This window comes from Acipenser ruthenus, chromosome 54, assembly GCF_902713425.1.
Source record: "Acipenser ruthenus chromosome 54, fAciRut3.2 maternal haplotype, whole genome shotgun sequence".
Classification (NCBI taxonomy): Eukaryota; Metazoa; Chordata; class Actinopteri; order Acipenseriformes; family Acipenseridae; genus Acipenser; species Acipenser ruthenus.
In genome coordinates this window covers 5,450,769-5,477,944 of record NC_081242.1, presented here as the reverse complement: position 1 = coordinate 5,477,944, position 27,176 = coordinate 5,450,769, and the positions used below count along the sequence as shown (strand labels likewise).

The 27,176-nt window shown below is 40.4% G+C and overlaps 1 protein-coding gene across 3 annotated transcripts in view; it reads right to left on the bottom strand.

Moving 5' to 3' along the window:
* Nucleotides 1-1,739: 1,739 nt before the first annotated feature.
* LOC117398022 (fibronectin-like) overlaps nucleotides 1,740-27,176 on the bottom strand; it is a 49,178-nt gene continuing 23,741 nt past the window's right edge. For 2 of the 3 annotated variants that reach the window (XM_059017005.1, XM_059017006.1), the window contains exons 6-14: nucleotides 25,993-26,265; nucleotides 23,702-23,974; nucleotides 19,953-20,225; nucleotides 17,662-17,934; nucleotides 16,112-16,384; nucleotides 12,764-13,036; nucleotides 9,015-9,287; nucleotides 6,194-6,285; nucleotides 1,740-2,798 (exon numbers count right to left, since the gene is read on the bottom strand). In XM_059017005.1, coding sequence (XP_058872988.1) covers nucleotides 2,694-2,798; nucleotides 6,194-6,285; nucleotides 9,015-9,287; nucleotides 12,764-13,036; nucleotides 16,112-16,384; nucleotides 17,662-17,934; nucleotides 19,953-20,225; nucleotides 23,702-23,974; nucleotides 25,993-26,265 — 2,108 coding nt within the window. In that variant the 3' untranslated portion in view covers nucleotides 1,740-2,693. The remainder of the gene's footprint in view (nucleotides 2,799-6,193; nucleotides 6,286-9,014; nucleotides 9,288-12,763; nucleotides 13,037-16,111; nucleotides 16,385-17,661; nucleotides 17,935-19,952; nucleotides 20,226-23,701; nucleotides 23,975-25,992; nucleotides 26,266-27,176) is intronic. The other variant, XM_059017007.1, reaches the window with a different exon arrangement.

Below are 27,176 nucleotides of genomic sequence, written 5' to 3'. Positions count from 1 at the left end.
GTTGGATTTCATTACCAAGACTAGATGGTCTCATTATTTTGCATGATATAACTCTGATCCCTACCTTAACCCTAATCCTAAATCTAAACCTAGCTGTAAACCTAACCCTAACCCCCTAACTCTAAAGATTTTCTGATACAATTGTGTACTTATATATCATGCAAAAATATTAACATGTTAAGTACACTGTATCAATGCATAATAACATTATAATTGTGTGTAAGTACACATGTATTTACTATGTAACTACTATGTAAATACACAGTAATTAGAAACACTTAACGAGTAAGTTGTGAGGTTCTGAAAAAGTATAACATTATACATCCCCACATGTTGCTACAACTGTTTAAATGAGATACCTGTAATGTATATTTTCATTGTTAACATCCTGACAATCTTTGTACACTTATACTTTAAACTCTGTTTCAAAGCAGTTTTCAAAATGGCCACTCTATTGCACGAGGATTTGAGATCTGTCCTCTAAATCACTGCATGAAGAGCGAAGGCGTTAGCTCCAGAATGTGTTAGCTGTCTAGTGTAACAAACAAACAAACAAATAGACAGAACAAGACAAACACTCACAATTTTCACCAAAACACAGGTCCTTCCAATTCACTTCTTAATAACCAAAAACGAAGGAACTGATTACGAGTGTCCGTCCCCTTTTTATGCTGTCACGCATGACCCCTTGGTAAACGAATGCAGCTGCCTTTACATTGTTTACCTTCCGGGTCAATACGTTCTGCAATGGAGTCTCGCCTTCTTCCAGACTGGCTGACTTCCCGACCCGGGAAAGAACTGTCAGTCCAGCACGTCAAAAGAACTCTGTCCTCACTGCTTAGCGCCCTCACAGGTCGGGAGGGAGATTTACCACCAAGATTCATTATATTTCTGTCACAAGATGATATAGACGTCACAATAAGAGTCTGTTCCCTAATATATTTCCATGTTGACAAAACAAGTTAGCTGTCATTAAAACTTAGAAGTCCTGGGCTCCTGAGTGGCGCATCTAGTAAAGGCGCTCTGCATGGAGTGAAGGATGCGCCCTATAGTCTGAACGTTGTAAGTTAGAGTCCAGGATATTCCTTTGCCGACCGAGGACGGGAGCTCCCAGGGGGCGGGGAGGGAGTGAGGGCTAGGTCAGCCAGGGTGTCCTCAGCTCACCGTGCACCAGAGACCCCTGTGGTCTGGCCGGGCGCCTATGGGCTTGCCTGTAAGCTGCCCAGAGCTGCACTGTCCTTCGACGCTGTAGCTCTGGGTGGCTGCATTGTGAGTCTGCAGTGTGAAAAAAAGCTTCCGGCTGACAGCACAGGCTTCGTAGGGCAGCGTGTGTTCGTCTTCGCCCCTCCCGAGTCAGCGCAAGGGTGGTAGCAGTGGGCTGAGCCTAAAATAATTGGACATTACTAAATTGGGGAGAAAACAATAAAATTAATTGGTGACCACTAAATTAAAATAAATAAATAAATAAAATAAATAAATAACTCAGATGTCCTGTAATATACATATGCGTGGATAAAACTCGCAGGGGTCTTCAAAAAAATGTTTTTTGCGTGCCACTAGTCCATTTTTAAATATCAATAAATTGTTTAATATAAATGATACACACGTCAAAATAAATGCATTACCTAGTATATTTCCCTGTTGACAAAACAAGATAATTGTCATTAAACTCAGATGTCCTGTAATATACATATGCATGGATAAAAGTGCCTGTAGTCTGCAAAATAATCTGCTAAAAAACGTTGTGAGAAAAAGAAGGAGAAGTTCATTTTTACTTTACTTTGGCTACTTATTTCTCTTACTGTATGACAGGTATTGACTTTTTTTCTACATTTAACCTAAGAGTGTTGTGAACAACAAATTAAAAGTGAAATGGTGCTTTTGGCTGATTTACTTTTGCTGCGCCAATACCCTGAAAACACATAAACTATCCTTGCTGTATAAAGAGTCTGGCAGTTCTCGTTTGGCATGAAGAACTACCGTTCCTCTCAATAAAACAAAAAACAATACAATATATTGGTTTAATTTTTTAATGCAGCTATTCAAATATGATCACATTATAATGATAACAATGAGAAGAAACAATCTTACAATCATCCTGCACTCTTGAGTTCATTCGTTTAAGAGTAGAGCCTCCAGCCTTTCCTTATCAGCTCCAAATCAACTAGAGAAAAACGATCAGCTTAAGCATGAATGTCCAACACTGTGGTCATTACCTGCTAGATCACTGACTGTGGCATCAGGTGGGTATCCCAAGCAGAAGACTCTTAGCTCAAAGGAACTTACAAAAGAAAAGGGCAATTGTCTACAGATAGCAAGCATTGCAAAGGATATAAATGTATATTATTAATAATAGCAATATATTTAGTATCATGTACTCACCTCCAGCATCATGCCTGGGTGCTCTTAGGTAAAATCATTGATGACTGTAGCCCAGAGACTTTCCTAATCAGCTCCCTATCAGTCAGAGTAAAGCACAGATTTCTACTATCTCTACTAGTGTTTACCGGATCACCTCTTATCAAAGCCTCCAGTCTGGTCTTATATCCATTCAATTTATAATCACAAAAAAACTAACATGGAACTAAGTTAAAGGAAACGTTTAAAATACTAAATACTCAAAAGCATCTAGGGTTCCACAGGCTCAAAGTAATAAAGGCAGTTATTAAAATGTAATATTGGAGTAACAGTATTTAAACGTCTTCCTCTGGTCCATCAATGCACTCTTTCACCTCCTTCTCTTTCCAGTTCAGTTTCCAGTACAATCCCTTCAGCTGCTTCGCCAGCCTGGCTTCAAACTGAAAAAAATAACAAAAAAACAGTCAATTGACCCCATTTATTAAATCAGGTTCCTCTAATATGTAGTTAAGGGTTTTATTATCCCTGCTTATCAAATTGTGATAAACTGATCACTGGAATACAGGGGAAGTAAAGAGGCGGCTGTCCGTATGTACATGTATATTTTACTTGGAACTTGACTGCAGAGAAATTTCCATGGGTGTCGCTGCTCTCTTTGTTACCAGTCTCCTTATTTACAGTTATTTACAGTGACATAAATAAGGTATACACCATGACGGGCCGTGTGGCTCCCATGATATATATCATGCCTGGGGTGGTTTAACCACCGCAGGCGTGGTATACATCATCAGAACAGCATGGCCCAAAGTGGTTATACCGCTTATAACATGGCTAACTGTCATTTGGAGGATAAAAAATAATTACAATCATTAAAATACATTTTAAATTAAGACAAAACCAGAAACTTGTATTGTGTATACATCTGCAGTGTAATATAGACCCACATTTAATTTAATTTAATTTATTGTTAGCTTATTAAATATAAATTGCCCATGTCCGTTTATTGTGAATTTCTGCATCGAAAGTGGCATCTCACTAGAAACTAGAGGACTGAGCAAAGCTTCAAATGACACTGAGGAAGTAAGGGGAGCAGCTGCCATGGATGCTGAAGCTGTATGTTCAGGTGAGTTTGTGTCCTCGTTATATGCGAGGCACATATTCAAGTCCGTTTTCATCCTTTCGGATCTCAAAAGATGTTTTTGTTAGTTGTCGGGCACCCTCGCGTCCAAGTCGTGTCAGATTAAGTTGAAGATCAAGCCAGACTTTACGCACCAAGCCAACCGCGGTGTCAGGGGACAGTGCCTCAGTTTCCCACAGACGCTTCAAATCCAGGCAGGTAATTCATGGGGTGGTGTCTGGCCTTGTCTTTACTTGCCTTTCTAAAAGTTTTCATGACTGACAGGAATATGTTCTTGTTGGGTTTATACTCGCTGTCAGCAGAGATGTTAAAACTTCTACTGTTAAAATATCCATTTAGTCCAGCTCGGCGTTATAAAACTGGAGACTGACTACCCAGTTTAACTTCTTGCACTGGCATAAAATTCCCTTTTTTTGACTTATGTTTTTAAGTACATTAACAATCCATGCTGTAGTTTTTTTGTAGTTTTTTTTCAGTCTTTGTTTTCTTCTATTTCATTTAGCTGTTCATCATCTAGTGTTATGTGTGTCTACTGTTGACAGTTGCTGTTGCACTTGTGCATGTATTTTTATTTTTTCAGGTGGACTGCTGTCTTCACTCAGAAAGTTGGTGTTGTACCAGTTATCTGGAGTTTCATCCCCAAATACATTAAAGGAAATAGGTGGAATGTCACTCATTTTTGGCTGTGGTTTTGTAACAAATAACAAATAAAATATCAGTTTGTCATGGAATTTAGAATGTAGTGGTGCGTAGTGATTTATTCAGTGTTAAACGACTCATTAGTATGCAAGCCATGCTATACGCACGGTCATGTGATGCTGTTTAACCAATCAGAGGCTGTTATTTTTCCAAGCCGTGTTATAAGGACTAAAATGATTGGTTGTATGTGATCTAATAAACAGTATACTGACTCAACTATTCAGCACTAGTTCTTGACATTACCAGAATCACTGCTGTTGTGGATTCTGACCCCTGTTGATGAGATGACATGGGGTTACAAAGCCCTATAGCCACTGTGAGGATGTTTCCTTTTTAATTGCACACGCTCTGTATCACTGCCTGATGGTGGAGAGTAAACTGACAAGAATGATGTATGTGTGCAGACCTTAACTCATATAGCGACTCGAGAGATATAGTAACTGAAGGCTGATAACAAATTACTTGTATGCATTCAGGCAGCTAATTAATGGGAGCTCAACTTATGTATAACCTGTTGTCTAATATTGGGAAATGCAAACAAGTAAGCTTATTTCACTGTCTGTGTCTTCCTTGGCCTCAGACTGATCCTGAACCTAAGCCTCGTTGATGGACCCAGGCCATTGGAGGGTAACTGTCACACCGTGAATGCGAACAAGTCTGTCTATTTTGTAAAGGTCAATGCTGGTGCACAAGCTCAGGTCAGGATTGCTATAAGGTCAGTGCTGGTGCACAAGCTCAGGTCAGGATTGCTATAAGGTCAATGCTGGTGCACAAGCTCAGGTCAGGATTGCTATAAGGTCAGTGCTGGTGCACAAGCTCAGGTCAGCATTGCTATAAGGTCAATGCTGGTGCACAAGCTCATGATTGCTATAAGGTCAACGCTGGTGCATTTAGCTCAGCTGTTGCAAACTCAGAGCAGAAGCATGTGGCAAAATCCTGATACGTGGCAGGAAATGGAATATCAGGTGGTAAGAGAGTGATGAAAGTGATGTTTCGTGGAAACAACTATACTGAGAAAAGGGGCTTTAAGAAAAGGAACCAAGTTGCGGTTTGACATTTAAGGTGAATGGAGGTAGAATGTTGACATACGAGATCATTTTAGCACAGCACTGTGGCAAGTTTGTTTATCTGTCTATAATTTGGGGGTCACACAGGCACTCAGAGACATGGATCCAAGAGCTTCCATCATCCCTGAACATCGTGCTGAGGTGTGCCCAACGTGACATCCAATGGGAAGGTAAAATGGCCGACTACCTAACTATTGTTTAAATCTAGCAACCATTTTAACGTGTCTAATGTTAATCTTGTCTAATGCATGTGTGCATTGGGATGTGGAATCAATAAATGTAATATTGTTTGAGTTTAATCATGAGTCATTCTTGCCTTAATTACACTATGTTGATTATAAGTGATCTTGACAATAATAGAATCAATGTGTTAATTGTACAAAATATGTCCAGTGTCGCACTGATGAAACTCGCACTGAAGGACATTCATTAGAAAAAGGTATTGACAGTATCAGCATTTGGGCATATATGGTGGTACCTGTCCATAGATACATACATGTGTCAAATGTATTAATCTATTTTGTCAATTTACACTTTATTTAGTGTGCCCAATTATTTTACCCCGATTTTTCTCCCCAATTTAGAATGCCCAATATTTTTTTTTTCCTCATCACAGCAGCAATTCCCCACACAGCCAATCAGGAACCCAGGAAAAGACATTTCTATGGCTGCGGCTGCTGTATTTCTATCCTTATGTTTTTAACAGTGACATGAAAACTAAAATGATTGGTTGTAGGTGAGCTGCCTAATCTATCTGGTCACCTGATGTTAGTAGTGTACACTGGAAAAACCCAGGAATATTACAAGAAAACATTAGGAAAGAATGTGCAAATGCGTGGAATCAAAGACATTCCATTTACCAGGCCTGTGGGGTGTTGTTTATGTGGGATGCAATCTCAATACAGTGTATTACTAATAAGAGGTGGATTACCTCCTGTTGAACCTTCTGCTTCTCTTTTTCACATGCAGACGGTTCTGTAGAACTGCAGACAAATTTCAGGTAGAAGCGCTTCTCCTTGGGTTCTGTAAAATAGATAAAACAGCAAATGAGGCGGGGAGGATGCAGAATTCAGATTAATGTTTCAAAATAATAATTCTAAACCAATCAAGCACTCCTCATTGAAGATTAAATTTAAAGAAAGTAATAATGGCATTTAAGTCCCATCATGCAGGGAAAAAAAGAAAATGTTAGCACAATTTGGAGAAAAAAATTTACATTTTACTGTAAATTACAAAAATGTGTCCTGAAGCTTTAACTATGGTGGCTGAGAAGTGCAAAGAGATAGCAAATCTACAGAGACATAGCTGCAACCAGGAGACTGAAATGGGGTGCTGACATCACAGAAAGGGATGGTGACATCAGAGAAAGGGGTGGTGACATCAGAGAAAGGGGTGGTGACATAAAAAAACAGCAGGCGCATCGTGAAAGAAGTTGCATTTTGAGCTGGAAATGCTTTTTTGGGGGGGGTGGGGGGTGGAATATTGTGAGAGAGAGCTGTGTGGATGATGTCAGACCCGGAAGAAGTAGCACATACAGTGCTGGGGTAATGAAAGCGCTGCGGCACGGTTTAATTACAAAGAAACAAAATAAAAGGTTTCAACAAAACACAAACACTGCACAAAACAAAACGGCACGTTGGCCAAAACAAACAGACAAAACAAACACTGGAGAAATACTAAATAAAACAAGTATCGCGCAAACTTTCTTTCACATTCTCTCCTCTGAACACCCAATCTGTATGCATGAAAGACTGGATATTTTACACAGTTGTACCGAGACTCATTCCATTTGAATCTTGGCACAGCTGCACGTGAACTACTTTGTACACTCCCCGTGCTGACATACTGTTACACATTTTATCTGCACGTGAAGTGATTGTGCAATCCCTGTGTCTAAATACAAATATACACTTTAAGCCATCTGTGCTACATAGCCCACACTCTGTGCACCACTACATACATACAAATAACACAAAATAAGCACAGGGGAGGGGCACCCTGCCACAGGGATAAAGCAAGGTTCTGGTCAATGTCGCCACATTTGCAAGTCAGCGACACTTACAATATTATCAGGGCAGCAATATTTCTGTTTTATCTCAGTATTTACCTATTTATAGCTCCAAAATTGATTCTGTAACGAATATGGCCTCATTAGCAGATGCCTTTATCCAAGCCAACCTACAGAGACTAGGGTGTGTGAACTATGCATCAGCTGCAGAGGCACGTACAATTACGTCTCACCCGAAAGACGGAGCACAAGGAGGTTAAGTGACTTGCTCAGGGTCACACAATGAGTCAGTTGCTGAGGTGGGATTTGAACCGGAGACCTCTTGGTTACAAGTCCTTTTCTTTAACCACTGGACCACACAGCCTGCTTTTTCCGGAGAAAAAATGACTAGAGACCTGTTTTTTGTGTCTTTTTGATGATGTCGGACCAAAAAGGGAAAATTGCGATGTCGGACCAGGTCCGACATAGGACCGCAAAGGGTTAAGTCTCCAATTAATATCATGAGTCTTCTCTTTTCTCAAATGCACAAACCCGCTGCATTGAAAGAATCCATTCCCAACACAGGAGGCTTGTTGCTAGGGAGCTGACTGTTAAATAACCGCACCTGCACCTACAGCACACACTGTCCGGAGATGTGGCTGTATCTGTGTTGGGTTTCTGTGTTTGTGTATTATTATTTCAGGACTGCAAACCCTTGGTTTATATGCTGGCTATACCCACAGTTGGGTAGAGCCAGCATTATTATTTCAGCAGTCAAACTCACCAAGAAAGAAAAATAAAAAGAAGTGCTTGAACATTGAACTTTGTGTTTGTCGTTGTTTGGAGCACCTGCATCACCCCTACACCTACGCACTGCAACCCACACGTTCACATATGCATAGTTACAATTTAATTAATGTGCACATCTTTTTGCATGATATATATGTAAGTACACAATTAGCTTAGGTTTAGAGTTAGGGTTAGGGTTTGGGTTAGGATTAGGATTACATCATGCAAAAAATAGACATGGGCAACTGTGGAGTAGTGGTTAGGGCTCTGGACTCTTGACCGGAGGGTCGTGGATTCAATCCCTGGTTGGGGACACTGCTGCTGTACCCTTGAGCAAGGTACTTTACCTAGATTGCTCCAGTAAAAACCCAACTGTATAAATGATTTATTGTATGTAAAAAATAATGTGATTTCTTGTAACAATTGTAAGTCGCCCTGGATAAGGGTGTCTGCTAAGAAATAAATAATAATAATGAAGATCATTGTATCAATGCATACTAACATTGTAATTATTTGTAAGTACATAATTTTTTGACCTAAAAAAAGAAACAAGGACCAGGGGTCACAAATGAAGATCAGATAAAGGGGCATTCAGAACAGAAAATAGGAGGCACTTTTTTACAGAATTGTGAGGGTCTGGAACCAACTCCCCTGTAATGTTGTTGAAGCTGACACCCTGGGATCCTTCAAGAAGCTGCTTGATGAGATTCTGGGATCAACAAGCTACCAACAACCAAACGAGCAAGATGGGCTGAATGGCCTCCTCTCGTTTGTAAACTTTCTTATGTTCTTATGTTCTTCTTATTTACTAAGTAACTACTATGTAACTACACAGTAATTAGAGAGCCTTAATGTGTTATCTATTACTTATAAAAATATATCTTCAAACACATTTTGCAAATGAGGGACTTTTTTTTTTATTTAACACCAAACATGGGTTATTATATGTTTATTTGTTTAGATACACAATCCTTACTGGTGTAGAGAGATATCGAAGCAGGTGTGCTCTGGCTCCCTGTGTCCTGTACAGTAGTGATATTGAAGACATACTCGCTTCCAGATCTCAGGTTAGAGAAGACAATGGAGTTGGAGGGTGCGATGGTGGAACCGTTGTGACCCCAGAAGGAGCAGGAGTAGGTGATGTTGAAGCTGTACTGGACCCCATCCATACTAACAGGACTGCCCCAGCTCAGAGAAACAGAGTCATCTCCCACAAAGTCTACACTGATCTCTCCAGGTTGGGATGGTTCTGCAAGAGAAATGAGAAGACATTATTTTAGTGCAGTATTTCATAGTTTGTCTTTTTTAAATCAGTATGACGGAGGTTGGCAAGTTATAACATTTTGTAAATCGTTAAACCAAATGCAGTAAACCAACAGTATTTAATAATGGGGTGAGGCCATCTCTAAACCACCAGATTTTAAAACGTGTCTAAACCAGTACAAATCTCTCACTTAAGAAGTGCTAAATATTCGAAAATTAGGCAATAATTTTCGATAAATCATCTCTTGATCACTCGTTTTATCACCAAACTCCTCAATAATGCGACCCAAGTCGTTATTTTATTATTATAACATCTCAAAAATGCTCTGCAAATGTCTCTTTTTCTTTGAGCGCTGGATGCAGAAGCAGCTATCTTGTTTGTTTATGTCCGTGTTATCTATTTGGTGTCGGGTCTATCAGTATTCATGAGATATGCCCTTTTTTTCCGGCTTCTCTCGGCTCCTATCGGTCTCACTCGGCCATTGAATGGTTTTCTCTGCTTTTTCCGGAAAAAAAAGACGAGAGACCTGTTTTTTGCGTCTTTTTGATGATGTCGGACCGGAAAAGGGAAAATTGCGATGTCGGACCAGGTCCGACATAGGACCGCAAAACGTTAAGTCTCCAATTAAATTCATGAGTCTTCTCTTTTCTCAAATGCACAAACCCGCTGCATTGAAAGAATCCATTCCCAACACAGGAGGCTTGTTGCTAGGGAGCTGACTGTTAAATAACCGCACCTGCACCAACAGCACACACTGTCCGGAGATGTGGCTGTATCTGTGTTGGGTTTCTGTGTTTGTGTATTATTATTTCGGGACTGCAAGCCTTTGGTTTATACGCTGGCTATACCCACAGTTGGGTAGAGCCAGCATTATTATTTCAGCAGTCAAACTCACCAAGAAAGAAAAATAAAAAGAAGTGCTTGAGCATTGAACTTTGTGTTTGTCTTTGTTTGGAGCACCTGCATCACCCCTACACCTACGCACTGCAACCCACACGTTCACATATGCATAGTTACAATTTAATTCATGTGCACATCTTTTTGCACGATATTTACAGTACTGTGTAAAAGTTTTAGGCAGGTGTGAAAAAATGCTGTAAAGTAAGAATGCTTTCAAAAATAGACATGTTAATACTTTATATGTATCAATTAACAAAATGCAAAGTGGGTGAACAGAAGACAAATCTACATCAAATCAATATTTGGTGTGACCACCCTTTGCCTTCAAAACAGCATCAATTCTTCTAGGTACACTTGCACACAGTTTTTGAAGGAACTCGGCAGGTAGGTTGGCCCAAACATCTTGGAGAACTAACCACAGTTCTTCTGTGGATTTAGGCAGCCTCAGTTGCTTCTCTCTCTTCATGTAATCCCAGACAGACTCGATGATGTTGAGATCAGGGCTCTGTGGGGGCCATACCATCACTTCCAGGACTCCTTGTTCTTTACGCTGAAGATAGTTCTTAATGACTTTCGCTGTATGTTTGGGGTCATTGTCATGCTGCAGAATAAATTTGGGGCCAATCAGATGCCTCCCTGATGGTATTGCATGATGGATAAGTATCTGCCTGTACTTCTCAGCATTGAGGAGACCATTAATTCTGACCAAATCCCCAACTCCATTTGCAGAAATGCAGCCCCAAACTTGCAAGGAACCTCCACCATGCTTCACTGTTGCCTGCAGACACTCATTCGTGTACCGCTCTCCAGCCCTTCGGCGAACAAACTGCCTTCTGCTACAGCCAAATATTTCAAATTTTGACTCATCAGTCCAGAGCACCTGCTGCCATTTTTCTGCACCCCAGTTCCTGTGTTTTCGTGCATAGTTGAGTCGCTTGGCCTTGTTTCCACGTCGGAGGTATGGCTTTTAGGCCGCAAGTCTTCCATGAAGGCCACTTCTGACAAGACTTCTCCGGACAGTAGATGGGTGTACCAGGGTCCCACTGTTTTCTGCCAATTCTGAGCTGATGGCACTGCTGGACATCTTCCGATTGCGAAGGGAAGTAAGCATGATGTGTCTTTCATCTGCTGCAGTAAGTTTCCTTGGCCGACCACTGCGTCTACGGTCCTCAACGTTGCCCGTTTCTTTGTGCTTCTTCAAAAGAGCTTGGACAGCACATCTGGAAACCCCTGTCTGCCTTGTAATTTCTGCCTGGGAGAGACCTTGCTGATGCAGTATAACTACCTTGTGTTTTGTTGCTGTGCTCAGTCTTGCCATGGTGTATGACTTTTGACAGTAAACTGTCTTCAGCAACCTCACCTTGTTAGCTGAGTTTGGCTGTTCCTCACCCAGTTTTATTCCTCCTACACAGCTGTTTCTGTTTCAGTTAATGATTGTGTTTCAACCTACATATTGAATTGATGATCATTAGCACCTGTTTGGTATAATTGTTTAATCATACACCTGACTATATGCCTACAAAATCCCTGACTTTGTGCAAGTGTACCTAGAAGAATTGATGCTGTTTTGAAGGCAAAGGGTGGTCACACCAAATATGGATTTGATTTAGATTTTTCTTCTGTTCACTCACTTTGCATTTAGTTAATTGATAAATATAATCTATTAACATGTCTATTTTTGAAAGCATTCTTACTTTACAGCATTTTTTCACACCTGCCTAAAACTTTTGCAAAGTACTGTATATATAAGTTCACAATTATCTTAGGTTTAGAGTTAGGGTTAGGGTTTGGGTTAGGATTAGGATTACATCATGCAAAAAATAGACATGGGCAACAGTGTGGAGTAGTGGTTACTCTTGACCGGAGGGTCGTGGATTCAATCCCTGGTAGGTGACACTGCTGCTGTACCCTTGAGCAAGGTACTTTACCTAGATTGCTCCAATAAAAACCCAACTGTATAAATGGGTATTTGTATGTAAAAAATAATGTGATCTCTTGTAACAATTGTAAGTCGCCCTGGATAAGGGTGTCTGCTAAGAAATAAATAATAATAATGAAGAACATTGTATCAATGCATACTAACATTTTAATTATTTGTAAGTACATAATTTTTGACCTGAAAAAAGATACAAGGACCAGGGGTCACAAATGAAGATTAGATAAAGGGGTATTCAGAACAGAAAATAGGAGGCACTTTTTTACACAGAGAATTGTGAGGGTCTGGAACCAACTCCCCAGTAATGTTGTTGAAGCTGACACCCTGGGATCCTTCAAGAAGCTGCTTGATGAGATTCTGGGATCAATAAGCTACTAACAACCAAACGAGCAAGATGGGCTGAATGGCCTCCTCTCGTTTGTAAACTTTCTTATGTTCTTATGTTCTTCTTATTTACTAAGTAACTACTATGTAACTACACAGTAATTAGAGAGCCTTAATGTGTTATCTATTACTTATAAAAATATATCTTCAAACACATTTTGCAAATGCGGGACTTTTTTTTTTTATTTGACACCAAACATGGGTTATTATATGTTTATTGCTTTAGATACACAATCCTTACTGGTGTAGAGAGATATCGAAGCAGGTGTGCTCTGGCTCCCTGTGTCCTGTACAGTAGTGATATTGAAGACATACTCGCTTCCAGATCTCAGGTTAGAGATGACAATGGAGTTGGAGGGTGCGATGGTGGAACCGTTGTGACCCCAGAAGGAGCAGGAGTAGGTGATGTTGAAGCTGTACTGGACCCCATCCATACCGGCAGGACGGCCCCAGCTCAGAGAAACAGAGTCATCTCCCACAAAGTCTACACTGATCTCTCCAGGTTGGGATGGTTCTGCAAGAGAAATGAGAAGACATTATTTTAGTGCAGTATTTTGTAGTTTATCTTTTTTAAATCAGTATGACGGAGGTTGGCAAGTTATAACATTTTGCAAATTGTTAAACCAAATGCAGTAAACCAACAGTATTTAATAAGGGGGTGAGGCCATCTCTAAACCACCAGATTTTAAAACGTGTCTAAACCAGTACAAATCTGTCACTTAAGAAGTGCTAAATATTCGAAAATTAAGCAAAATCCCAAATATTTTCCTTTATTACATATTTAAAAATAGAAAAAAAAACTGTACATATATTTCTGAAAAAAGCACACCATGACATGAGGCTGTGCAGTGCACCCAAATACTTTAAAAAAAGAAAAAGAAAAAATGAACCAGAAAGTGTTTAATACGATATACTGTAGATAAAGTATCCAGGGCAACTGTTTCTTATGGACACTCGTGTCTTATCATACATTTCTATTCCTCATGGAATTTAGAATGTAGTGGTGCGTAGTGATTTATTCAGTGTTAAACGACTCATTAGTATGCAAACCATGCTATACGCACGGTCATGTGATGCTGTTTAACCAATCAGAGGCTGTTATTTTTCCCATTCTCTCCACACTGAACACCCAACTCTGTATGCGTGAAAGACTGGATAGTTGTACCGAGACTCATTCCATTTGAATCTTGGCACAGCTGCACGTGAACTACTTTGTACACTCCCCGTGCTGACATACTGTTACACATTTTATCTGCAGGTGAAGTGATTGTGCAATCCCTGTGTCTAAATACAAATATACACTTTAAGCCATCTGTGCTACATAGCCCACACTCTGTGCACCACTACATACATACAAATAACACAAAATAAGCACAGGGGAGGGGCACCCTGCCACAGGGATAAAGCAAGGTTCTGGTCAATGTCGCCACATTTGCAAGTCAGCGACACTTACAATATTATCAGGGCAGCAATATTTCTGTTTTATCTCAGTATTTACCTATTTATAGCTCCAAAATTGATTCTGTAATGAATGAAGTAATAAAGAAGTTTGAATAACACTGCAGTATAAAACAAAAACAAATGCCTTTCTGTCTAGTTTGTCACATGATATTTTTATCCAATTCCATGCCGCGCAAACATCCCTTATATCTGAGAGTGCACTGAGAAGAAGGGGAGATACAGCAGCAAACCCCCGGCAATCTGAATTTGTATATACACTAAACCCACAGTCGTTATTTCACCCCTTCGCTATACCGCGGATTCAGATACATCGCTGTCCTGGAGTTGACTCCCCATTTTTACAGTCTAACTGCATATGCCTAAGCTGCAATATACATAGGCAATTTCACTTAGAATTACACCACCCACTCGATACATCGCGAGTGTCAGTGTCTAATATAAATCCGCTATATATCGAGGGCCGCGATATAGCGAGAGACCCATAGAAAAACAAATAGGCTAACAAATACTGTTTTATCGGGAGTGTCAGGGTTCAGTATAAATCCTCTACGCAACCCGCTTTTTCTCATTTTTCGTATAAAAAGCAGCACACCATTTTAATTCGTACTGCAGAGGGTAATTGCTTCTCATAAACTAAACCCTTTGCGGTCCATTTATTCAGCGTGTCAGGCGTGTCAGGTCCAATTTATTTTCACACGCGCAGTTTGTTTTAGATGTGCTGTTTAAAGGTATTTTTCGCAGTAAAACAGGTTTAAAAGGCACTGCATATCAACAGGACACTCAGTACTGCATCTCCAGCACCGCCCCACCGCTCGTTCACTATATTTTTCAAATAACTCTTAATAATAGTACATACTGATAAATCATCTCTTGATCACTCGTTTTATCACCAAACTCCCCAATAATGCGATCCAAGTCGTTATTTTATTATTATAACATTTAAAAAAAGCTCTGCAAATGTCTGATATTCTTTGAGCGCTGGATGCAGAAGCAGCTATCTTGTTTGTTTATGTCCGTGTTATCTATGTGGTGTCGGGTCAGTATTCATGAGATATGCCCTTTTTTTCTGGCTTCTATCGGTCTCACTCGGCCATTGAATGGTTTTCTCAACTTTTTTATTATTATTATTATTTTTTTATTTAGCAGATGCCTTTATCCAAGGCGACTTACAGAGACTAGGGTGTGTGAACTATGCATCAGCTGCAGAGTCACATACAATTACGTCTCACCCGAAAGACGGAGCACAAGGAGGTTAAGTGACTTGCTCAGGGTCACACAATGAGTCAGTTGCTGAGGTGGGATTTGAACCGGAGACCTCTTGGTTACAAGTCCTTTTCTTTAACCACTGGACCACACAGCCTGCTTTTTCCGGAGAAAAAATGACTAGAGACCTGTTTTTTGTGTCTTTTTGATGATGTCGGACCAAAAAGGGAAAATTGCGATGTCGGACCAGGTCCGACATAGGACCGCAAAGGGTTAAGTCTCCAATTAATTTTATAAGTCTTCTCTTTTCTCAAATGCACAAACCCGCTGCATTGAAAGAATCCATTCCCAACACAGGAGGCTTGTTGCTAGGGAGCTGACTGTTAAATAACCGCACCTGCACCTACAGCACACACTGTCCGGAGATGTGGCTGTATCTGTGTTGGGTTTCTGTGTTTGTGTATTATTATTTTGGGACTGCAAACCCTTGGTTTATACGCTGGCTATACCCACAGTTGGGTAGAGCCAGCATTATTATTTCAGCAGTCAAACTCACCAAGAAAGAAAAATAAAAAGAAGTGCTTGAACATTGAACTTTGTGTTTGTCTTTGTTTGGAGCACCTGCATCACCCCTCAAGAAGCTGCTTGATGAGATTCAGGGATCAATAAGCTACTAACAACCAAACGAGCAAGATGGGCTGAATGGCCTCCTCTCATTTGTAAACTTTCTTATGTTCTTATGTTCTTCTTATTTACTAAGTAACTACTATGTAACTACACAGTAATTAGAGAGCCTTAATGTGTTATCTATTACTTATAAAAATATATCTTCAAACACATTTTGCAAATGAGGGACTTTTTTTTTTTTATTTGACACCAAACATGGGTTATTATATGTTTATTTGTTTAGATACACAATCCTTACTGGTGTAGAGAGATATCGAAGCAGGTGTGCTCTGGCTCCCTGTGTCCTGTACAGTAGTGATATTGAAGACATACTCGCTTCCAGATCTCAGGTTAGAGATGACAATGGAGTTGGAGGGTGCGATGGTGGAACCGTTGTGACCCCAGAAGGAGCAGGAGTAGGTGATGTTGAAGCTGTACTGGACCCCATCCATACCGGCAGGACTGCCCCAGCTCAGAGAAACAGAGTCATCTCCCACAAAGTCTACACTGATCTCTCCAGGTGGGGTTGGGTCTGCAAGAGAAATGAGAAGACATTATTTTAGTGCAGTATTTTGTAGTTTATCTCTTTTAATCAGTATGACGGAGGTTGGCAAGTTATAACTTTTTGTAAATCGTTAAACCAAATGCAGTAAACCAACAGTATTTAATAATGGGGTGAGGCCATCTCTAAACCACCAGATCTTAAAAGGTGTCTAAACCAGTTCAAATCTCTCACTTAAGAAGTGCTAAATATTTGAAAATTAAGCAATAATTTTCGATAAATCATCTCTTGATCACTCGTTTTATCACCAAACTCCTCAATAATGCGACCCAAGTCGTTATTTTATTATTATAACATCTCAAAAATGCTCTGCAAATGTCTCTTATTCCTTGAGCGCTGGATGCAGAAGCAGCTATCTTGTTTGTTTATGTCCGTGTTATCTATTTGGTGTCGGGTCTATCAGTATTCATGAGATATGCCCTTTTTTTCCGGCTTCTCTCGGCTCCTATCGGTCTCACTCGGCCATTGAATGGTTTTCTCTGCTTTTTCCGGTAAAAAAAGACTAGAGACCTGTTTTTTGCGTCTTTTTGATGATGTCGGACCGGAAAAGGGAAAATTGCGATGTCGGACCAGGTCCGACATAGGACCGCAAAACGTTAAGTCTCCAATTAAATTCATGAGTCTTCTCTTTTCTCAAATGCACAAACCCGCTGCATTGAAAGAATCCATTCCCAACACAGGAGACTTGTTGCTAGGGAGCTGACTGTTAAATCACCGCACCTGCACCAACAGCACACACTGTCCGGAGATGTGGCTGTATCTGTGTTGGGTTTCTGTGTTTGTGTATTATTATTTCAGGACTGCAAGCCTTTGGTTTATACGCTGGCTATACCCACAGTTGGGTAGAGCCAGCATTATTATTTCAGCAGTCAAACTCACCAAGAAAGAAAAATAAAAAGAAGTGCTTGAGCATTGAACTTTGTGTTTGTCTTTGTTTGGAGCACCTGCATCACCCCTCAAGAAGCTGCTTGATGAGATTCTGGGATCAATAAGCTACTAACAACCAAACGAGCAAGATGGGCTGAATGGCCTCCTCTCGTTTGTAAACTTTCTTATGTTCTTATGTTCTTCTTATTTACTAAGTAACTACTATGTAACTACACAGTAATTAGAGAGCCTTAATGTGTTATCTATTACTTATAAAAATATATCTTCAAACACATTTTGCAAATGCGGGACTTTTTTTTTAAATTTGACACCAAACATGGGTTATTATATGTTTATTGGTTTAGATACACAATCCTTACTGGTGTAGAGAGATATCGAAGCAGGTGTGCTCTGGCTCCCTGTGTCCTGTACAGTAGTGATATTGAAGACATACTCGCTTCCAGATCTCAGGTTAGAGATGACAATGGAGTTGGAGGGTGCGATGGTGGAACCGTTGTGACCCCAGAAGGAGCAGGAGTAGGTGATGTTGAAGCTGTACTGGACCCCATCCATACCGGCAGGACGGCCCCAGCTCAGAGAAACAGAGTCATCTCCCACAAAGTCTACACTGATCTCTCCAGGTTGGGATGGTTCTGCAAGAGAAATGAGAAGACATTATTTTAGTGCAGTATTTCATAGTTTGTCTTTTTTAAATCAGTATGACGGAGGTTGGCAAGTTATAACATTTTGCAAATTGTTAAACCAAATGCAGTAAACCAACAGTATTTAATAATGGGGTGAGGCCATCTCTAAACCACCAGATTTTAAAACGTGTCTAAACCAGTACAAATCTGTCACTTAAGAAGTGCTAAATATTCGAAAATTAAGCAAAATCCCAAATATTTTCCTTTATTACATATTTAAAAATAGAAAAAAAAACTGTACATATATTTCTGAAAAAAGCACACCATGACATGAGGCTGTGCAGTGCACCCAAATACTTTAAAAAAAGAAAAAGAAAAAATGAACCAGAAAGTGTTTAATACGATATACTGTAGATAAAGTATCCAGGGAAACTGTTTCTTATGGACACTCGTGTCTTATCATACATTTCTATTCCTCATGGAATTTAGAATGTAGTGGTGTGTAGTGATTTATTCAGTGTTAAACGACTTCATTAGTATGCAAACCATGCTATACGCACGGTCATGTGATGCTGTTTAACCAATCAGAGGCTGTTATTTTTCCCATTCTCTCCACACTGAACACCCAACTCTGTATGCGTGAAAGACTGGATAGTTGTACCGAGACTCATTCCATTTGAATCTTGGCACAGCTGCACGTGAACTACTTTGTACACTCCCCGTGCTGACATACTGTTACACATTTTATCTGCACGTGAAGTGATTGTGCAATCCCTGTGTCTAAATACAAATATACACTTTAAGCCATCTGTGCTACATAGCCCACACTCTGTGCACCACTACATACATACAAATAACACAAAATAAGCACAGGGGAGGGGCACCCTGCCACAGGGATAAAGCAAGGTTCTGGTCAATGTCGCCACATTTGCAAGTCAGCGACACTTACAATATTATCAGGGCAGCAATATTTCTGTTTTATCTCAGTATTTACCTATTTATAGCTCCAAAATTGATTCTGTAACGAATATGGCCTCATTAGCAGATGCCTTTATCCAAGCCAACCTACAGAGACTAGGGTGTGTGAACTATGCATCAGCTGCAGAGGCACGTACAATTACGTCTCACCCGAAAGACAGAGCACAAGGAGGTTAAGTGACTTGCTCAGGGTCACACAATGAGTCAGTTGCTGAGGTGGGATTTGAACCGGAGACCTCTTGGTTACAAGTCCTTTTCTTTAACCACTGGACCACACAGCCTGCTTTTTCCGGAGAAAAAATGACTAGAGACCTGTTTTTTGCGTCTTTTTGATGATGTCGGACCAAAAAGGGAAAATTGCGATGTCGGACCAGGTCCGACATAGGACCGCAAAGGGTTAAGTCTCCAATTAATTTTATAAGTCTTCTCTTTTCTCAAATGCACAAACCCGCTGCATTGAAAGAATCCATTCCCAACACAGGAGGCTTGTTGCTAGGGAGCTGACTGTTAAATAACCGCACCTGCACCTACAGCACACACTGTCCGGAGATGTGGCTGTATCTGTGTTGGGTTTCTGTGTTTGTGTATTATTATTTCAGGACTGCAAACCCTTGGTTTATACGCTGGCTATACCCACAGTTGGGTAGAGCCAGCATTATTATTTCAGCAGTCAAACTCACCAAGAAAGAAAAATAAAAAGAAGTGCTTGAACATTGAACTTTGTGTTTGTCTTTGTTTGGAGCACCTGCATCACCCCTCAAGAAGCTGCTTGATGAGATTCAGGGATCAATAAGCTACTAACAACCAAACGAGCAAGATGGGCTGAATGGCCTCCTCTCATTTGTAAACTTTCTTATGTTCTTATGTTCTTCTTATTTACTAAGTAACTACTATGTAACTACACAGTAATTAGAGAGCCTTAATGTGTTATCTATTACTTATAAAAATATATCTTCAAACACATTTTGCAAATGAGGGACTTTTTTTTTTTTATTTGACACCAAACATGGGTTATTATATGTTTATTTGTTTAGATACACAATCCTTACTGGTGTAGAGAGATATCGAAGCAGGTGTGCTCTGGCTCCCTGTGTCCTGTACAGTAGTGATATTGAAGACATACTCGCTTCCAGATCTCAGGTTAGAGATGACAATGGAGTTGGAGGGTGCGATGGTGGAACCGTTGTGACCCCAGAAGGAGCAGGAGTAAGTGATGTTGAAGCTGTACTGGACCCCATCCATACTGACAGGACTGCCCCAGCTCAGAGAAACAGAGTCATCTCCCACAAAGTCTACACTGATCTCTCCAGGTTGGGATGGTTCTGCAAGAGAAATGAGAAGACATTATTTTAGTGCAGTATTTCATAGTTTGTCTTTTTTAAATCAGTATGACGGAGGTTGGCAAGTTATAACATTTTGTAAATCGTTAAACCAAATGCAGTAAACCAACAGTATTTAATAATGGGGTGAGGCCATCTCTAAACCACCAGATTTTAAAACGTGTCTAAACCAGTACAAATCTCTCACTTAAGAAGTGCTAAATATTCGAAAATTAGGCAATAATTTTCGATAAATCATCTCTTGATCACTCGTTTTATCACCAAACTCCTCAATAATGCGACCCAAGTCGTTATTTTATTATTATAACATCTCAAAAATGCTCTGCAAATGTCTCTTATTCCTTGAGCGCTGGATGCAGAAGCAGCTATCTTGTTTGTTTATGTCCGTGTTATCTATTTGGTGTCGGGTCTATCAGTATTCATGAGATATGCCCTTTTTTTCCGGCTTCTCTCGGCTCCTATCGGTCTCACTCGGCCATTGAATGGTTTTCTCTGCTTTTTCCGGTAAAAAAAGACTAGAGACCTGTTTTTTGCGTCTTTTTGATGATGTCGGACCGGAAAAGGGAAAATTGCGATGTCGGACCAGGTCCGACATAGGACCGCAAAACGTTAAGTCTCCAATTAATTTCATGAGTCTTCTCTTTTCTCAAATGCACAAACCCGCTGCATTGAAAGAATCCATTCCCAACACAGGAGACTTGTTGCTAGGGAGCTGACTGTTAAATCACCGCACCTGCACCAACAGCACACACTGTCCGGAGATGTGGCTGTATCTGTGTTGGGTTTCTGTGTTTGTGTATTATTATTTCAGGACTGCAAGCCTTTGGTTTATACGCTGGCTATACCCACAGTTGGGTAGAGCCAGCATTATTATTTCAGCAGTCAAACTCACCAAGAAAGAAAAATAAAAAGAAGTGCTTGAGCATTGAACTTTGTGTTTGTCTTTGTTTGGAGCACCTGCATCACCCCTACACCTACGCACTGCAACCCACACGTTCACATATGCATAGTTACAATTTAATTCATGTGCACATCTTTTTGCACGATATTTACAGTACTGTGTAAAAGTTTTAGGCAGGTGTGAAAAAATGCTGTAAAGTAAGAATGCTTTCAAAAATAGACATGTTAATACTTTATATGTATCAATTAACAAAATGCAAAGTGGGTGAACAGAAGACAAATCTACATCAAATCAATATTTGGTGTGACCACCCTTTGCCTTCAAAACAGCATCAATTCTTCTAGGTACACTTGCACACAGTTTTTGAAGGAACTCGGCAGGTAGGTTGGCCCAAACATCTTGGAGAACTAACCACAGTTCTTCTGTGGATTTAGGCAGCCTCAGTTGCTTCTCTCTCTTCATGTAATCCCAGACAGACTCGATGATGTTGAGATCAGGGCTCTGTGGGGGCCATACCATCACTTCCAGGACTCCTTGTTCTTTACGCTGAAGATAGTTCTTAATGACTTTCGCTGTATGTTTGGGGTCATTGTCATGCTGCAGAATAAATTTGGGGCCAATCAGATGCCTCACTGATGGTATTGCATGATGGATAAGTATCTGCCTGTACTTCTCAGCATTGAGGAGACCATTAATTCTGACCAAATCCCCAACTCCATTTGCAGAAATGCAGCCCCAAACTTGCAAGGAACCTCCACCATGCTTCACTGTTGCCTGCAGACACTCATTCGTGTACCGCTCTCCAGCCCTTCGGCGAACAAACTGCCTTCTGCTACAGCCAAATATTTCAAATTTTGACTCATCAGTCCAGAGCACCTGCTGCCATTTTTCTGCACCCCAGTTCCTGTGTTTTCGTGCATAGTTGAGTCGCTTGGCCTTGTTTCCACGTCGGAGGTATGGCTTTTAGGCCGCAAGTCTCCCATGAAGGCCACTTCTGACAAGACTTCTCCGGACAGTAGATGGGTGTACCAGGGTCCCACTGTTTTCTGCCAATTCTGAGCTGATGGCACTGCTGGACATCTTCCGATTGCGAAGGGAAGTAAGCATGATGTGTCTTTCATCTGCTGCAGTAAGTTTCCTTGGCCGACCACTGCGTCTACGGTCCTCAACGTTGCCCGTTTCTTTGTGCTTCTTCAAAAGAGCTTGGACAGCACATCTGGAAACCCCTGTCTGCCTTGTAATTTCTGCCTGGGAGAGACCTTGCTGATGCAGTATAACTACCTTGTGTTTTGTTGCTGTACTCAGTCTTGCCATGGTGTATGACTTTTGACAGTAAACTGTCTTCAGCAACCTCACCTTGTTAGCTGAGTTTGGCTGTTCCTCACCCAGTTTTATTCCTCCTACACAGCTGTTTCTGTTTCAGTTAATGATTGTGTTTCAACCTACATATTGAATTGATGATCATTAGCACCTGTTTGGTATAATTGTTTAATCATACACCTGACTATATGCCTACAAAATCCCTGACTTTGTGCAAATGTACCTAGAAGAATTGATGCTGTTTTGAAGGCAAAGGGTGGTCACACCAAATATGGATTTGATTTAGATTTTTCTTCTGTTCACTCACTTTGCATTTAGTTAATTGATAAATATAATCTATTAACATGTCTATTTTTGAAAGCATTCTTACTTTACAGCATTTTTTCACACCTGCCTAAAACTTTTGCAAAGTACTGTATATATAAGTTCACAATTATCTTAGGTTTAGAGTTAGGGTTAGGGTTTGGGTTAGGATTAGGATTACATCATGCAAAAAATAGACATGGGCAACAGTGTGGAGTAGTGGTTACTCTTGACCGGAGGGTCGTGGATTCAATCCCTGGTAGGTGACACTGCTGCTGTACCCTTGAGCAAGGTACTTTACCTAGATTGCTCCAATAAAAACCCAACTGTATAAATGGGTATTTGTATGTAAAAAATAATGTGATCTCTTGTAACAATTGTAAGTCGCCCTGGATAAGGGTGTCTGCTAAGAAATAAATAATAATAATGAAGAACATTGTATCAATGCATACTAACATTTTAATTATTTGTAAGTACATAATTTTTGACCTGAAAAAAGATACAAGGACCAGGGGTCACAAATGAAGATTAGATAAAGGGGTATTCAGAACAGAAAATAGGAGGCACTTTTTTACACAGAGAATTGTGAGGGTCTGGAACCAACTCCCCAGTAATGTTGTTGAAGCTGACACCCTGGGATCCTTCAAGAAGCTGCTTGATGAGATTCTGGGATCAATAAGCTACTAACAACCAAACGAGCAAGATGGGCTGAATGGCCTCCTCTCGTTTGTAAACTTTCTTATGTTCTTATGTTCTTCTTATTTACTAAGTAACTACTATGTAACTACACAGTAATTAGAGAGCCTTAATGTGTTATCTATTACTTATAAAAATATATCTTCAAACACATTTTGCAAATGCGGGACTTTTTTTTTAAATTTGACACCAAACATGGGTTATTATATGTTTATTGGTTTAGATACACAATCCTTACTGGTGTAGAGAGATATCGAAGCAGGTGTGCTCTGGCTCCCTGTGTCCTGTACAGTAGTGATATTGAAGACATACTCGCTTCCAGATCTCAGGTTAGAGATGACAATGGAGTTGGAGGGTGCGATGGTGGAACCGTTGTGACCCCAGAAGGAGCAGGAGTAGGTGATGTTGAAGCTGTACTGGACCCCATCCATACCGGCAGGACGGCCCCAGCTCAGAGAAACAGAGTCATCTCCCACAAAGTCTACACTGATCTCTCCAGGTTGGGATGGTTCTGCAAGAGAAATGAGAAGACATTATTTTAGTGCAGTATTTCATAGTTTGTCTTTTTTAAATCAGTATGACGGAGGTTGGCAAGTTATAACATTTTGCAAATTGTTAAACCAAATGCAGTAAACCAACAGTATTTAATAATGGGGTGAGGCCATCTCTAAACCACCAGATTTTAAAACGTGTCTAAACCAGTACAAATCTGTCACTTAAGAAGTGCTAAATATTCGAAAATTAAGCAAAATCCCAAATATTTTCCTTTATTACATATTTAAAAATAGAAAAAAAAACTGTACATATATTTCTGAAAAAAGCACACCATGACATGAGGCTGTGCAGTGCACCCAAATACTTTAAAAAAAGAAAAAGAAAAAATGAACCAGAAAGTGTTTAATACGATATACTGTAGATAAAGTATCCAGGGAAACTGTTTCTTATGGACACTCGTGTCTTATCATACATTTCTATTCCTCATGGAATTTAGAATGTAGTGGTGTGTAGTGATTTATTCAGTGTTAAACGACTTCATTAGTATGCAAACCATGCTATACGCACGGTCATGTGATGCTGTTTAACCAATCAGAGGCTGTTATTTTTCCCATTCTCTCCACACTGAACACCCAACTCTGTATGCGTGAAAGACTGGATAGTTGTACCGAGACTCATTCCATTTGAATCTTGGCACAGCTGCACGTGAACTACTTTGTACACTCCCCGTGCTGACATACTGTTACACATTTTATCTGCACGTGAAGTGATTGTGCAATCCCTGTGTCTAAATACAAATATACACTTTAAGCCATCTGTGCTACATAGCCCACACTCTGTGCACCACTACATACATACAAATAACACAAAATAAGCACAGGGGAGGGGCACCCTGCCACAGGGATAAAGCAAGGTTCTGGTCAATGTCGCCACATTTGCAAGTCAGCGACACTTACAATATTATCAGGGCAGCAATATTTCTGTTTTATCTCAGTATTTACCTATTTATAGCTCCAAAATTGATTCTGTAACGAATATGGCCTCATTAGCAGATGCCTTTATCCAAGCCAACCTACAGAGACTAGGGTGTGTGAACTATGCATCAGCTGCAGAGGCACGTACAATTACGTCTCACCCGAAAGACAGAGCACAAGGAGGTTAAGTGACTTGCTCAGGGTCACACAATGAGTCAGTTGCTGAGGTGGGATTTGAACCGGAGACCTCTTGGTTACAAGTCCTTTTCTTTAACCACTGGACCACACAGCCTGCTTTTTCCGGAGAAAAAATGACTAGAGACCTGTTTTTTGCGTCTTTTTGATGATGTCGGACCAAAAAGGGAAAATTGCGATGTCGGACCAGGTCCGACATAGGACCGCAAAGGGTTAAGTCTCCAATTAATTTTATAAGTCTTCTCTTTTCTCAAATGCACAAACCCGCTGCATTGAAAGAATCCATTCCCAACACAGGAGGCTTGTTGCTAGGGAGCTGACTGTTAAATAACCGCACCTGCACCTACAGCACACACTGTCCGGAGATGTGGCTGTATCTGTGTTGGGTTTCTGTGTTTGTGTATTATTATTTCAGGACTGCAAACCCTTGGTTTATACGCTGGCTATACCCACAGTTGGGTAGAGCCAGCATTATTATTTCAGCAGTCAAACTCACCAAGAAAGAAAAATAAAAAGAAGTGCTTGAACATTGAACTTTGTGTTTGTCTTTGTTTGGAGCACCTGCATCACCCCTCAAGAAGCTGCTTGATGAGATTCAGGGATCAATAAGCTACTAACAACCAAACGAGCAAGATGGGCTGAATGGCCTCCTCTCATTTGTAAACTTTCTTATGTTCTTATGTTCTTCTTATTTACTAAGTAACTACTATGTAACTACACAGTAATTAGAGAGCCTTAATGTGTTATCTATTACTTATAAAAATATATCTTCAAACACATTTTGCAAATGAGGGACTTTTTTTTTTTTATTTGACACCAAACATGGGTTATTATATGTTTATTTGTTTAGATACACAATCCTTACTGGTGTAGAGAGATATCGAAGCAGGTGTGCTCTGGCTCCCTGTGTCCTGTACAGTAGTGATATTGAAGACATACTCGCTTCCAGATCTCAGGTTAGAGATGACAATGGAGTTGGAGGGTGCGATGGTGGAACCGTTGTGACCCCAGAAGGAGCAGGAGTAAGTGATGTTGAAGCTGTACTGGACCCCATCCATACTGACAGGACTGCCCCAGCTCAGAGAAACAGAGTCATCTCCCACAAAGTCTACACTGATCTCTCCAGGTTGGGATGGTTCTGCAAGAGAAATGAGAAGACATTATTTTAGTGCAGTATTTCATAGTTTGTCTTTTTTAAATCTGTATGACGGAGGTTGGCAAGTTATAACATTTTGTAAATCGTTAAACCAAATGCAGTAAACCAACAGTATTTAATAATGGGGTGAGGCCATCTCTAAACCACCAGATTTTAAAACGTGTCTAAACCAGTACAAATCTCTCACTTAAGAAGTGCTAAATATTCGAAAATTAGGCAATAATTTTCGATAAATCATCTCTTGATCACTCGTTTTATCACCAAACTCCTCAATAATGCGACCCAAGTCGTTATTTTATTATTATAACATCTCAAAAATGCTCTGCAAATGTCTCTTATTCCTTGAGCGCTGGATGCAGAAGCAGCTATCTTGTTTGTTTATGTCCGTGTTATCTATTTGGTGTCGGGTCTATCAGTATTCATGAGATATGCCCTTTTTTTCCGGCTTCTCTCGGCTCCTATCGGTCTCACTCGGCCATTGAATGGTTTTCTCTGCTTTTTCCGGTAAAAAAAGACTAGAGACCTGTTTTTTGCGTCTTTTTGATGATGTCGGACCGGAAAAGGGAAAATTGCGATGTCGGACCAGGTCCGACATAGGACCGCAAAACGTTAAGTCTCCAATTAAATTCATGAGTCTTCTCTTTTCTCAAATGCACAAACCCGCTGCATTGAAAGAATCCATTCCCAACACAGGAGACTTGTTGCTAGGGAGCTGACTGTTAAATCACCGCACCTGCACCAACAGCACACACTGTCCGGAGATGTGGCTGTATCTGTGTTGGGTTTCTGTGTTTGTGTATTATTATTTCAGGACTGCAAGCCTTTGGTTTATACGCTGGCTATACCCACAGTTGGGTAGAGCCAGCATTATTATTTCAGCAGTCAAACTCACC